This window comes from Sander lucioperca, chromosome 6 (assembly GCF_008315115.2).
Source record: "Sander lucioperca isolate FBNREF2018 chromosome 6, SLUC_FBN_1.2, whole genome shotgun sequence".
Lineage (NCBI taxonomy): Eukaryota > Metazoa > Chordata > Actinopteri > Perciformes > Percidae > Sander > Sander lucioperca.
In genome coordinates, this window is record NC_050178.1 from 19,107,201 (window position 1) to 19,120,309 (window position 13,109).

Sequence of the window (13,109 nt, forward strand, 5' to 3'; positions counted from 1 at the left end):
TGATAACCGATATTTGGAACCGATATGCATTTACAGCGAAAAATGAAAATCTTCAAGTCAAAATTAAGATTTTGGAATGTTACAAACACCAACACAAAACTTAGTTTAAATGCTTTAAGCAATTAAACAATCTCATTATTTAATAAATGAGAAACTTTGAACATTAATACCCAGTAACAGATAGTCAGATAGTGTTGTGGGCGGGACATTAAGTCAGACTCAGTGGTGACTGACACAGAGCTGTAGAGGAGCCAAAGTAGAGCACTTTTTAATTACTTAACTTTATAGGTTGTCAGGCAAATAAAACGCCGATACAGATACTCTGCAAACTGCCCAAAAACGGCCTGATAATAGGCCAGGGCCGACAATCTATCCCTACTCTTGTATCATTGCTCCGTTGCGTCTTCATAAATGATTTTATTTATTTAGATTCACCAAATGCCACCTCAGGCGCTGTTTTATTTATTTATTTTTAAATATATATTTTTTTAAATGATTCTATGATTTGAAGAATAGGTAAATCCCTCACACTGTGAGTTCACGGAGAGACACTCCCACTGACAAGTGATTGTCAATTATCCCACACCTGGGGACACAGAATGGGCGGAGCAGAATGTATTTAACACCATTGGGTGTTAATGATTGAAATACTGTTGACAAAGGTCCAGAGGGACCGAAACGTTAGTTTTCTTTAAAGTGGTCTTTAATAAATGGTGACGCTGCAGCAAGAGCAGTGTGCGGGGTTTTCTCTTTCTTCAAGTCTTTGTTTTTGTCCAACGCACCAGCACAGAAGAATTGTTTGAATGGGCTGATTTTTTTCTTTAAAAGTTAATTATTCTATGACGTGAAGTGCCATTTTAAAATGTTTTTATAAATCCATGCATTAAGCCTGCTATCATCTACCGTGCCTACTCAGGCAGTTATTGTTTTCCTTTGTGCCCCGTTCTGTGAAGAAGGCAAGGAGTATTAGCCAATCAGAGGCAGAGTAGGGCGGGTCTTTGCGGAATGAAGATGGGGGGAAAGGTCAATCAAACTACTGTAAACAGCCTGTGCTCCTTCCAATGGCTGGGAAAGAGGTCTGTTGCTGTCCTGATGATTAAATCATTAAATCATGGGCTAAATAAGGGATCAAGGATATTTTTTTCACGTTGACAATAAGCATGATTGGAGCTGATTAGTTGGTTTGTTGGCCAAGGTGAGAGTAATGCAAGTTGAACGCCGACTGTACTAGAAAAAAACGGTGCCAAGATTGACGTGAAAACGTAGATATCAGTCCTTTTTCAAATAAGTTGTGCTGCTGTTCTGTGTTTGATGCAGAAATGACGGGACACTGATTTGTTTGCATCCCTTTACTTAAGAGTGTCTCTCCCTACATGCACAGTGGGGATTGAGGGGATTATTGAGAGCAGTCATCTGTCTTGTATAAAGTACTTGAAAGCAATACTTGAGTATCTGATAAGATACTTATCTTACCAGAAAATTACTTTGGTAGAAGTTAAAGAGTCACCTTTTAGAATATTACTTAAGTACAAGTCTTATATTGGTGTGTGTGTGTGTGTGTGTGTGTGTGTGTGTGTGTGTGTGTATATATACTAACTATCTATCTATCTATCTCATAGTGAAGCATAATATTCATTGTTTCCACATCTTCTTAAACATCAAATTAAAAGTCTGACATCAGCAACGGGAAAAACAAACAGAATTTTCATTTTTTTTGTGAGGAAAAAATCTTTCACTCCAACGTACGAAAACATTTCTTGCAGTTATGGTCTGAAGCATTGTCTTCACCACTGTCATCATCATCATCATCATCATTATCATCATCATCATCGTCATCATCGTCGTCGTCTGTTACATTGACAGCAGAGACTGCAGTTATTATGCTTCTTCCTCTTCTTCTTTAGTTTTGGCCTGTGGTTTTGGCGCTTGGCAACAAACGGGCATTACATCACCAACTGGAACGGAGCGTGCATTAACTCGCAATCTAGGAGCAATGATTGGCCAAACCTGCTTCTTTGCAGTCAAACAAATTTCTCCTGATGTTACTTTGTAGTAACAAGTAACAAAGATGCTTAGGGGGAAATGTATCAGAGTGAAAGTAGACATTTTATTTAGGAAATGTAGTGGAGTAAGTAAAAGTTTACAGAAATATAAATGACATAGTAAAGTACAGATACATGATACTACTTTGGTACAGTAGCAAAGTATTTGTACTTCGTTACATTACAACACTGGAAGTCCTGATGGGATTAGTCCTAGGGGTGCAAGATATATCGACTCAATATCGTTATCGCAATATATCGAAAGTGTTGCAATAAGTATGCAATATTTTGTTTATTTTGTGGAGCGCTGTGTCCCGTCCGTTAGCTGTGTAGCTTAGTTGTGTTTGATTTAGAGCCCGCTTGAAACACTATAATGATCATGTTTCATTGGCCAGTTACCGTGCCACTTGCATATGTTAGTGCACGTCAGTGCACGGGTCCACTATGTGACAAACCCTATGGAGCGTACCACGTGTGTGCATATTTCGACAGAGTGACAGTGTAAGTGAAGATATAGATAGAGACAACAAATCTGAATGAATCAGAGAAGAGAAAGAAAAGTTGTCCTGTTCTCTTTATATATTTTATACTGTCCAACCAGTAAAACATGTCCTGTTCTGTAGACATGGTCCTTATTTATTTATTCATGTTGGACCAGTCCAATGTGACCGTCAGTTGAAATAAACCTTGTGTTGTAAGAAAACTTGTTTAATTTGTTATGAATCTATTTTAATGCATTTTACTGTAACTTCTGTAATTTTACATACGTTTAAAAATATTGAAATTGATATCGATATCGCAATATCACATTTTGTCAATATCGTGCAACCCTAATTAGTCCTGAGTTTTTTTTTTTTGAGGGGTATTTAATCTTGTAATAATTTTTATCTGCTTTTATAACCTACAAAGGGGCAAACAAAATACATGTTTCACTAAGTGAAAGCTGTGTCGATTCTTTTGTTGTTTTGTGTTTTTTTTTAGTTCCTACCTACACTGCAAGTGGGCCACTCTGGAAGAGCTGGAGAAAGATCCCAGAATCCACCAGAAGATTAAACGCTTCAGGACCAAACAGGCCCAGATGAAACACCTGTTCACCGAGGTAACGGTTAACATCTTCTGCTGCTTCCTGTCCTCATCCACTGGTCAGGTCCGGATGGAAGCCTAATCTCCTCATTTTGAGTCACACTGGACAGATTTGTATTTAATAATCTAGCAAAAGCTATTAAGGTGTTAGGAAAATGCCTTAATAGATGGGACGCACTGGCTAATAATTCACAACAGTGTCATCCAGTGCTGCTGCAAAGTGTTTAAAGTGCTATAAAGGGTCAACAGGTTAACTCTAACATGCTGTAACCAAGGCAACACCTTGACATCGAAGCATAATGTGGCCTTTACTGCATCATTTCAACTTTATGGAAGGGTACCTTGTCAGAGTGCATCGTTTGCCTCTATCAAAGCTTTTCCAAACAAATGTTAGGTCAAATCAAGATAAGTTTGATTCATATAGATGATCCTGGTCCTGTCTTTGAGACAGACTTGCTGTACAATAGGTGCCATACATTAGGGCTGTTGGAACGAATTCCGAAATTCGAATATAATTTGAATATTAAAAAAATCAATACTATTCGAATGCTAAAATTACTATTCGAATATTGCTTTTTAATGAATTTTTTAAATGTTTTATATGCAATCTTGCCTTTCTCGTCGCCTTGGACTACACGCATGTGAAAATTAAATGCTTTTGTTTAGTCTGATGAAGAATAAAGTTTTTGAATCGTATCACAATCGTACACGTTCCCTTAATACATACATCCACGCGGTATCATCATCACAGTACTATCAAAAATGGCGGAGAGCGACCTGAGGGCACACCTGACAACGTTACACCCTGACAAGCTAGGGGATCTGTCCGAGGAATTGCCGCTAAAAACGGCCAAGAATGACTTTTTTTCTGCCTCTCTCCTCATCACGGGGCTTACCAGCTGTCCACCAGGCGATAACGGACAAACCGACACGGTTCAAATGTAAAGATATGAGACCGATCAACATCACGCAGGGGTCTAGATTTAAATATTTTATTCACGAGCTTCGCTGATGGCGAAGCTTGTCAGCGAGCGCCTGGTGGCCGGGTTTGCCACGGAGCCCGGCCGGGCACAGCCCGAAAAAGCTACGTGGCACCTCTCTCTCCAACCCATGGGCCCACCACCTGTGGGAGGAACCGCTGGGGTCGGGTGCGCTGCCACATGGGTGGCAGTGAAGGTCAGGGGCCTCGACGGACCAGACCTGGGCAGCAGACGCTGGCTCTGGGGACGTGGAACGTCACCTCTCTGTGGGGGAAGGAGCCGGAACTTGTGCGGGAGGTGGAGCGCTACCAGTTGGATCTGGTGGGGCTTACCTCTACGCACAGTCTCGGTTCTGGAACCATACTCCTGGATAGGGGTTGGACTCTTTTCTTCTCCGGAGTTGCCCAGGGTATGAGGCGCCGGGCGGGTGTGGGGATACTCACAAGCCCCCGGCTGAGCGCCGCTACGTTGGAGTTTACCCCGGTGGACGAGAGGGTCGCCTCCCTACGCCTGCGGGTTGTGGGGGGGAAAACTCTGACTGTTGTTTGTGCGTATGCACCAAACAAGAGCTCGGAGTATTCGGCCTTCTTGGAGACCTTGAATGGAGTCCTGTATGGGGCTCCAGTGGGGGACTCCATAGTTCTGCTGGGGGGACTTCAACGCGCACGTGGGAAATGATGGAGACACATGGAGAGGCGTGATTGGGAGGAACGGCCTCCCTGATCTAAACCAGAGTGGTTGTTTGTTGTTGGACTTCTGTGCTAGTCATGGATTTTCTATAACGAACACCATGTTCGAACATAGGGATGCTCATAAGTGTACTTGGTACCAGAGCACCCTAGGCCAAAGGTCAATGATCGATTTTATAATCGTTTCATCTGATCTGAGGCCGTATGTTTTGGACACTCGGGTGAAGAGAGTGAGCTGTCAACTGATCACCATCTGATGGTGAGTTGGGTCAGAGGGTGTGGGAAGACTCTGGACAGACCTGGTAAGCCCAAACGGGTAGTGCGGGTAAATTGGGAACGTCTGGAGGAGGCCCCTGTCCGACAGACTTTCAACTCACACCTCCGGCGGAGCTTTTCGTGCATCCCTGTGGAGGCTGGGGGCATTGAACCCGAGTGGACAATGTTCAAAGTTTCCATTGCTGAAGCTGCGGCGGGGAGCTGTGGTCTTAGGGTCTTAGGTGCCTCAAGGGGCGGTAACCCACGAACACCGTGGTGGACACCGGTGGTCAGGGAAGCCGTCCGACTGAAGAAGGAGTCTTTCCGGGATATGTTATCCCAGAGGACTCCGGAGGCAGTTGCAAGGTACCGAAGGGCCCGAAGGGCTGCAGCCTCTGCCGTGAAAGAGGCAAAGCAGCGGGTGTGGGAGAGGTTCGGAGAAGACATGGAGAAGGACTTTCGGTCGGCACCAAGGTGCTTCTGGAAAACCGTTCGCCACCTCAGGAGGGGGAAGCGGGGAACCATCCAAGCTGTGTACAGTAAGGATGGGACGCTGTTGACCTCAACTGAGGAGGTAATAGGGCGGTGGAAGGAGCACTTTGAGGAACTCCTAAATCCGACTAATACGCCCTCTATGGTAGAGGCAGAGCTGGAGGATGATGAGGGATTGTCGTCAATTTCCCTGGTGGAAGTTGCTGAGGTAGTTAAACAACTCCACAGTGGCAAAGCCCCAGGGATTGATGAGATCCGTCCAGAAATGCTTAAAGCTCTGGGTGTGGAGGGGTTGTCTTGGTTGACACGCCTCTTCAACATTGCGTGGAAGTCGGGGACGGTGCCTAAGGAGTGGCAGACCGGGGTGGTGGTTCCCCTTTTCAAAAAGGGGGACCAGAGGGTGTGTGCCAATTACAGGGGTATCACACTTCTCAGCCTCCCCGGTAAAGTCTTCTCCAAGGTGCTGGAAAGGAGGGTTCGGTCGATAGTCGAACCTCAGGTTGAAGAGGAACAATGCGGATTCCGTCCTGGTCGTGGAACAACGGACCAGATCTTTACTCTCGCAAGGATCCTGGAGGGAGCCTGGGAGTATGCCCAACCGGTCTACATGTGCTTTGTGGATCTGGAGAAGGCGTATGACCGGGTCCCCCGGGAGATACTGTGGGAGGTGCTGCGGGAGTATGGGGTGAGGGGGTCCCTTCTCAGGGCCATCCAATCTCTGTACGACCAAAGCGAGAGCTTTGTCCGGGTTCTTGGCAGTAAGTCGGACTCGTTTCAGGTGAGAGTTGGCCTCCGCCAGGGCTGCGCTTTGTCACCAATCCTGTTTGTAGTATTTATGGACAGGATATCGAGGCGTAGTCGGGGTGGAGAGGGGTTGCAGTTTGGTGAGCTGGGGATCTCATCGCTGCTTTTTGCGGATGATGTGGTCCTGATGGCATCGTCGGCCTGTGACCTTCAGCACTCACTGGATCGGTTCGCAGCCGAGTGTGAAGCGGCTGGGATCAGCACATCTAAATCTGAGGCCATGGTTCTCAGCAGGAAACCGATGGAGTGCCTTCTCCAGGTAGGGAATGAGTCTTTACCCCAAGTGAAGGAGTTCAAGTACCTTGGGGTATTGTTCGCGAGTGAGGGGACAATTGAGCGGGAGATTGGTCGGAGAATCGGCGCAGCGGGTGCGGTATTACAGTCAATTTATCGCACCGTTGTGATGAAAAGAGAGCTGAGCTAGAAGGCAAAGCTTTCAATCTACCGTCAGTTTTCGTTCCTATCCTCACCTATGGTCATGAAGGCTGGGTCATGACCGAAAGAACGAGATCCAGGGTACAAGCGGCCGAAATGGGTTTCCTCAGGAGGGTGGCTGGCGTCTCCCTTAGAGATAGGGTGAGAAGCTCAGTCATCCGTGAGGAGCTCGGAGTAGAGCCGCTGCTCCTTCGCGTCGAAAGGAGCCAGTTGAGGTGGTTCGGGCATCTGGTAAGGGCGCCTCCCTAGGGAGGTGTTCCAGGCACGTCCAGCTGGGAGGAGGCCTCGGGGAAGACCCAGGACTAGGTGGAGGGATTATATCTCCAACCTGGCCTGGGAACGCCTCGGGATCCCCCAGTCGGAGCTGGTTAATGTGGCTCGGGAAAGGGAAGTTTGGGGTCCCCTGCTGGAGCTGCTACCCCCACGACCCGTTACCGGATAAGCGGAAGAAGATGGATGGATGGATGGATTCACAAGCTTGAGCCAATGTACATTAAAGTTGACAAATTAAAGTCATTCATTTTGACCTGCTGTTTTATTGTTAATAAGAAAGCGATCACCTGGTTTCAAAAGTTGGTTTTGTAATGTTAGTAGTCCCTCTAGTGGATAGTGGCATTGGCAACCCATAAGCCTGTGTAATATCGTAAATATAAATAACAGGATGAATCTGAGCATTTAATATTCAAATATTATTTGAATATTAAATAAAATAACAAATGGAATTCGAATAGTATTATAGAGGAAGATTGACAGTCCTACCATACATACAGAAATCCCAGTGGTAGAATAATGTGTGGAGGAACAGAACTACACTGTTTAAGTAATAATTTAGAAGATTTTCATTTAAATAAATGTCTGTTAAGTCAATCTATCGCCGACTGAGGTAACACAATGGTTATTGAGCCCATGGCCCACCGATGAAACGTCTTGCATTTGTATTAGTATTTAAGGAGTCTATATCCAGGACGTTACACTTTCAGGATTGTTCAGGTGCCGCTGGAAATTCCGCAAGATGTCTTTCATTTCGGCCGGATGTCAGTCACCTTCCTCTTTCTTTGTGTTGTTAATTCTAAACTCCGGTGGATTTCTGAGGACTATGGTTGACTGCTCCTCAGATCTCTGCAGGGTAAATCCAGACAGCTAGCTAGACTATCTGTCCAATCTGAGTTTTCTGTTACACGACTAAAACAGCTTTTGAACGTACACATGTTCCATGTAAAAAAATCACAAGCGGTGCTCAGTTGTGACGCATTTTTCGTCACCCAGCAGGGATTGGTCCGCCAGAGAGGGTACGTGAAGCTAGCGCAACAGACTCACTCGCGAAGCAGCCCATTGTTGTTTTTGTTTCCCGGTCTCTGCGAGTAAACAGTTACTATGACCGAAAAAACAGAGAAAAGAGCCATTACTTTTAGTCCAATATCTCCAACAACTGTACATCCGAAGCCTTTACTGAAACTTCTGCTTGACATCAACAGCAGCGGCATTTCTTCACAATAGTAGAGCGCGCATCATTGACACATGCACAGTGGGTCACGTAGCACATAAACTCCCACTTTCTCTTTAACGAAAAACGGTCACAAAAAACAAACATCCCTTTCTTTCAGAACCTTTAACATCTGAAAAACGGGCTTAAAGCTGCAACTTGACTATGATACGATGAAACATCGAAAACGAGTGCAAATCCATAGGAACGGACACAAATTCGTCATTTAGAAGAAGGCGACACTGATTGGACCTCTGGGAGGGGTGATCCAAAAACACACCCGCTGTTAGCGCTTGTCGCCATATGAGCCACCAAAGAGAATGAAACGGAGATCTTGCGACTTTAAATAATTAATAAATAATCAATTATAATATTAAAGTGCCCATATTATGAAAAAATCACTTTTTCTGGGATTTGGGGTGTTATGTTGCGTCTCTGGTGCTTCCACACACATACAAACTTTGAAAAAAATCCACCCATGCTGTTTAGAGTGAGATACGGTTTCTGAATGTGTCCTGCCTTCAGTCTCTGGGTGAGCTGTTCAAAATCGGCACGGCTTGTGACGTCACAAGCCGAAACGAGCAGGCTAACCGCAACCATTAGCTCGTAGCGTTAGCATGCTAACGCTATGGCTAACGCTAGCATGCTAACGCTAGCATGCTACCTCGTTCTCAATAGCAAAGCACTGCTACAACACACACAAGTTCACCATAATCTACAAAAGAACTACTTACATGTGCGCCCTCATTTAGAAGTCTCCCAGCTAATCCTGCCTTGTAACTGACCAAAGTTGTAGAAACAGCCTTTCTTTTACTGTCTATGGAGCTAGCTAGCTGACATGATCTACATCTGAGCTACTGGGCATGTGCAGTGCAATCAAAGATAGTACAGAAGAAGAAGAAGAAAAGAGGTCTCACTCTGTAGCTAAAACAGAGACCAGCTGAAAAGAGGATCTGCAGCAGTGAGAGAGAGCGGTGCAGTACAACAAAAATATGGTGTTTTTTGAAAATTAAACCATGTAAACCTATTCTGATACAACCTTAAAATACAATTATGAACCTGAAAATGAGCATAATATGGCTGCTTTAAGTAAATCCAGAGTGTAATAATCAATGACAAATAATTACATTAATAACCAATCATGTTTCCTTTTATATTTCTTGGTAATTTTCCAGCTTTGTGCTTATTTGACATTCTCTGCACAGACTATTTGCTTTATCAAAGGGATCCCTGCCCTGATTAATAATCAATAACCTCTTCCTCTCTCCATCTCTCTTTGTCCCTTTTTCTAGCCCGATGAGGACTTATTTAACCCAGACTATATAGAGGTGGACAGAGTGCTGGAGGTGGCCGTTACCACGGATACTGAGACCGGAGAGGTAGGCAACACATAAACACAGACGCTCTCTCACAGCAGGGTTTGTCTGCTCTGAAAACGGCTCTCACTGAAGGGCCTCAGCGTCGTGGTGCGCTCTCAGTGGGCATTCACACTAATCCAGTGATTTTGTGCCGGGTTGTGCGGCGGGGGGGGGGAGAGAGTGTCAATGAAACAAATAATTTGTGTGACGTCCTGTTCTTAAACACACAGTCTGTTCTCCGTTACATGATTGGCCACCGCAGCATGACGTGGGGATGCGTTTCCCCAAAAGTTGAGTCGGTCTCAACTTTTTGCCGCAGGCCCGCTGCCCGCAGGCCCCCACCCCCCCCGCGGCAACCCCCTAAACGCACTACCCCCATTCAAAATGAATGGAAAGACCTGCATTTTTGCCAGACCGTTGGACGGTCGACCCCGGCAGTCTGAACGTAGAGCTTTCACCGTAGCCTACGTAAGTGGCCTGAAGTTTATACTTGTGCGTTGGTGTGTGTGTGTCGATCTCTTTAAGAGAACAGCAGGGCCGGCGTGTGTGTGTGTGTGTGTGGAGTGTGTGTAGAGCGAGAGAGAGCGTGACGGTGATTAGCTTCAGAGCGAATACTGACTCTAGAGTCATAGTGAGAGAAACCAAGTGTCTCCCCTGTGTATTCTGACCACGGTGGGAAATCTGTAGCAGGAAAAGTTCACCCTCTCCTTGATTTCATGTTGTTTATGGAGAAGGAGAACCAGGAAATGAGTCGGGGGGGAAATATAACGCTACCAAGCCACAGCCGAGCGACGTGCATCGCGTGTAGTTACATTTTTCGAGAGGTGCACGTCAGGCTTTGCCGTGGGGTCGGCATCGCCACGTTACCGACGTACGTAGCCACGGTGTAGATTTAACGCAGAATAAATAAATCACGCCACCATGTGTTTGTGTGCGTTGTTGCAGGAGGTGACCCATTACCTGGTTAAGTGGTGCAGTCTGTCCTACGAGGAGGCCACGTGGGAGCTGCAGGAGGACCTGGACCCGGAGAAGATCAAAGAGTTTGAGGGGATCCAGAAACTGCCACCAGACCTCAGACACATGGTGAGGACAAATACAATTCAATCAGGAGAGACTTCGTTACAGATATGCAAACATTTATTAGTAAGATATAACAAAGTAAGTACATACATAACTTTGGAGATTAGACTCCATTGTAAAAGGGGTATATATACAATTCTAAGGTTTAGGAAAACCAAACATATCCCCCAATGGAATCTAGACACTGGTGGTGGTGAGAAAAATCCGTAGACGTAAAAACGAGCCGTCAGCCAGGAGAAGACCGAGAACACCGTGTCAAAAATGCCTGGAGGTAGAAGGGGAGGAGGCGGGTCGCACTCTCGTCTGAAAATACAACTGACAGAAGCAGGAGAGAGAACAGATTTAAAACATGGTAGTATGCTGTGATTGGCTTGAACATACGTGCCCGATTCTGATTGGTATACAGAAACGTAACACCCACCTACCAGCGGATCAGTTAAAGAGAAGAGAGATAACGTAATTGAAGTCTCCCTGACAGAATTTACGCTGAGGTACATTAGTAGTCGAGTACAAAGGAGAAGAGAATCCAGGGGGGGGAATCTTCGAAGTGTGGTCGTTTTTTCTTGAAATGCCCATCCCTATTAACAGTGCATGGTTACTGTAGCACTCCACCTCAGATATAATTTCATAACTAGTATACATTGCCAATTTTGTGTCTCTCCATTATTCACTCTGACATGTTGTTCATGTTAGCTGATTTCTGTTTAGGAGAAGGGGTTGTTTTGCCCTTTTTCATTTTCAGTCAGCGCGGAAGCTGCAGTACCATTTGCTTGGAGCAGCTAACCTAACATTTGCCATGTATATTGATTACTTATTTCTGTGAGTGGACTTACAACAACTTGTATAGCTGTCTGTTTCATCCACACTTGTTGCCATTTTTTTGTGGCTCTGTTGCTGGAAGATGACGTCTTTATTCTTAATACCACCCACAAAGTTCTGATTGGCTCGGTTGCTGTTCCAACCAGGGGAACAGCTGTCAAAGAGCACATCGCCTATTTGAACTTGCTGAGAAGATATGGAGATGTGGGCGGGGATCGAGATGTCTGGAACCAGACTATCTTGGATAATTAGTGAGCGCAAACATTCACATTTTACGTGTTTGTGGGCAGATGTAAGAAAAAGAAAAACTGCACAACACCACAACAAGGTTATGGCTTTTATATTTGATCTCCAACCCTCCCTGCAGAACAGACTCATCTTTTCTGCCCACATCTCTACAACCATGCGCCCTCAAATTCACCACCTTGGCCTCGTTTTCTTTTCCGACTGCTAATGAGTGCAAACACAATCAGTGCTGTGAGGTTTTTCTTTCTTCTCCAGCGCTGCAGCATTCCATCTGGTTTTGGGTTTGTTTTTGGAGGTGACACTGAGGTTTGGAAAACCCTCACAATCACATCCATGTCAAACCTCATGTTTCAGTTCTGTGACCCACAATCCTCTACACATCTGTAGAGGATTGTGTACTGTTTACTGGGGTTGGGCCATAGAAATAAAATGGATAGAAAGGCCATTTCCATTCAAATCAATGTAGCAGAATTAGAGCTTAGATCGGGCCCAAAAAAATCAAGCCCAACCCTACCCGAGCCCGTGCACGTTGCGTCCGAACCCGGCCCGACACATTAACTGTAATTATGAGCCTGAGCCCGATTTAAACCCGACATTTTTTTAATACATGGGCCGTTATAACTGACATTCTCAACTACAATTCCGAGTTGTTTGAACTACAGAAATCTGTTTAGAATTATCTTAATAAATACCGGTAATGCAACAACGACGAAGCATGTAAACTGTGCTGTTTGTTTATTCAGACTGGAATGGATCGCAAATGGATCCGAATGAAGAAACGTAAAAAAAAACAACTCTAACCTAAACTCGACCCTATAGCTGCTCCCTCAGCCGAATAGTGTGGGTAACAGATCAAGGCAGCAACATAATCAAAGCCCTGGAACCATATAGGAGACTTTCTTGTCTAGATCACCTAATTAATACCGTCCTTCACCACGGTCTGCATGCTGACGCACTGGCTGACAACAGTGCTGCAGATGGGGGAGACATGATGTAGCACAGTTTACCTCACACTCAAGTCAGGTCGGGACATACACCCAGAGCTACGGGAGAAGCTGGAGAGGCATAGCTTTCTCCACACTGAATAAGGATAATAAAGTAATGATTTAAAAAAACACAAACGCTTGGTCAAGGGCCCGGCCCGGCCCGGCCCAAGGATAGCGGCGGAAAATATCGGGCCGGGCTCGGGCAGAGAATCTAAACTCTAAGAAGAATGGTCAGAGCAGCAGCCATTTTTATGTGTACCATTGCCATGGTAACGTATAAACTTCCGCTAATAAGCCGACTTCCAGCAAGTCGCGGAGCCGAGGTTTTGCAGTAACGGACAAACGAGCAGTGGAGTA

The 13,109-nt window shown here is 45.3% G+C and overlaps 1 protein-coding gene across 5 annotated transcripts in view; it reads left to right on the forward strand.

Annotated features, from left to right (window-relative positions):
• The window catches only part of chd6 (chromodomain helicase DNA binding protein 6), a 162,258-nt gene that overhangs the window by 84,700 nt on the left and 64,449 nt on the right, over nucleotides 1–13,109 (forward strand). For all 5 annotated transcript variants that reach the window (XM_031277203.2, XM_031277200.2, XM_031277204.2 and 2 more), the window contains 3 exons: nucleotides 3,024–3,141; nucleotides 9,556–9,642; nucleotides 10,567–10,704. In XM_031277203.2, coding sequence (XP_031133063.1) covers nucleotides 3,024–3,141; nucleotides 9,556–9,642; nucleotides 10,567–10,704 — 343 coding nt within the window. The remainder of the gene's footprint in view (nucleotides 1–3,023; nucleotides 3,142–9,555; nucleotides 9,643–10,566; nucleotides 10,705–13,109) is intronic.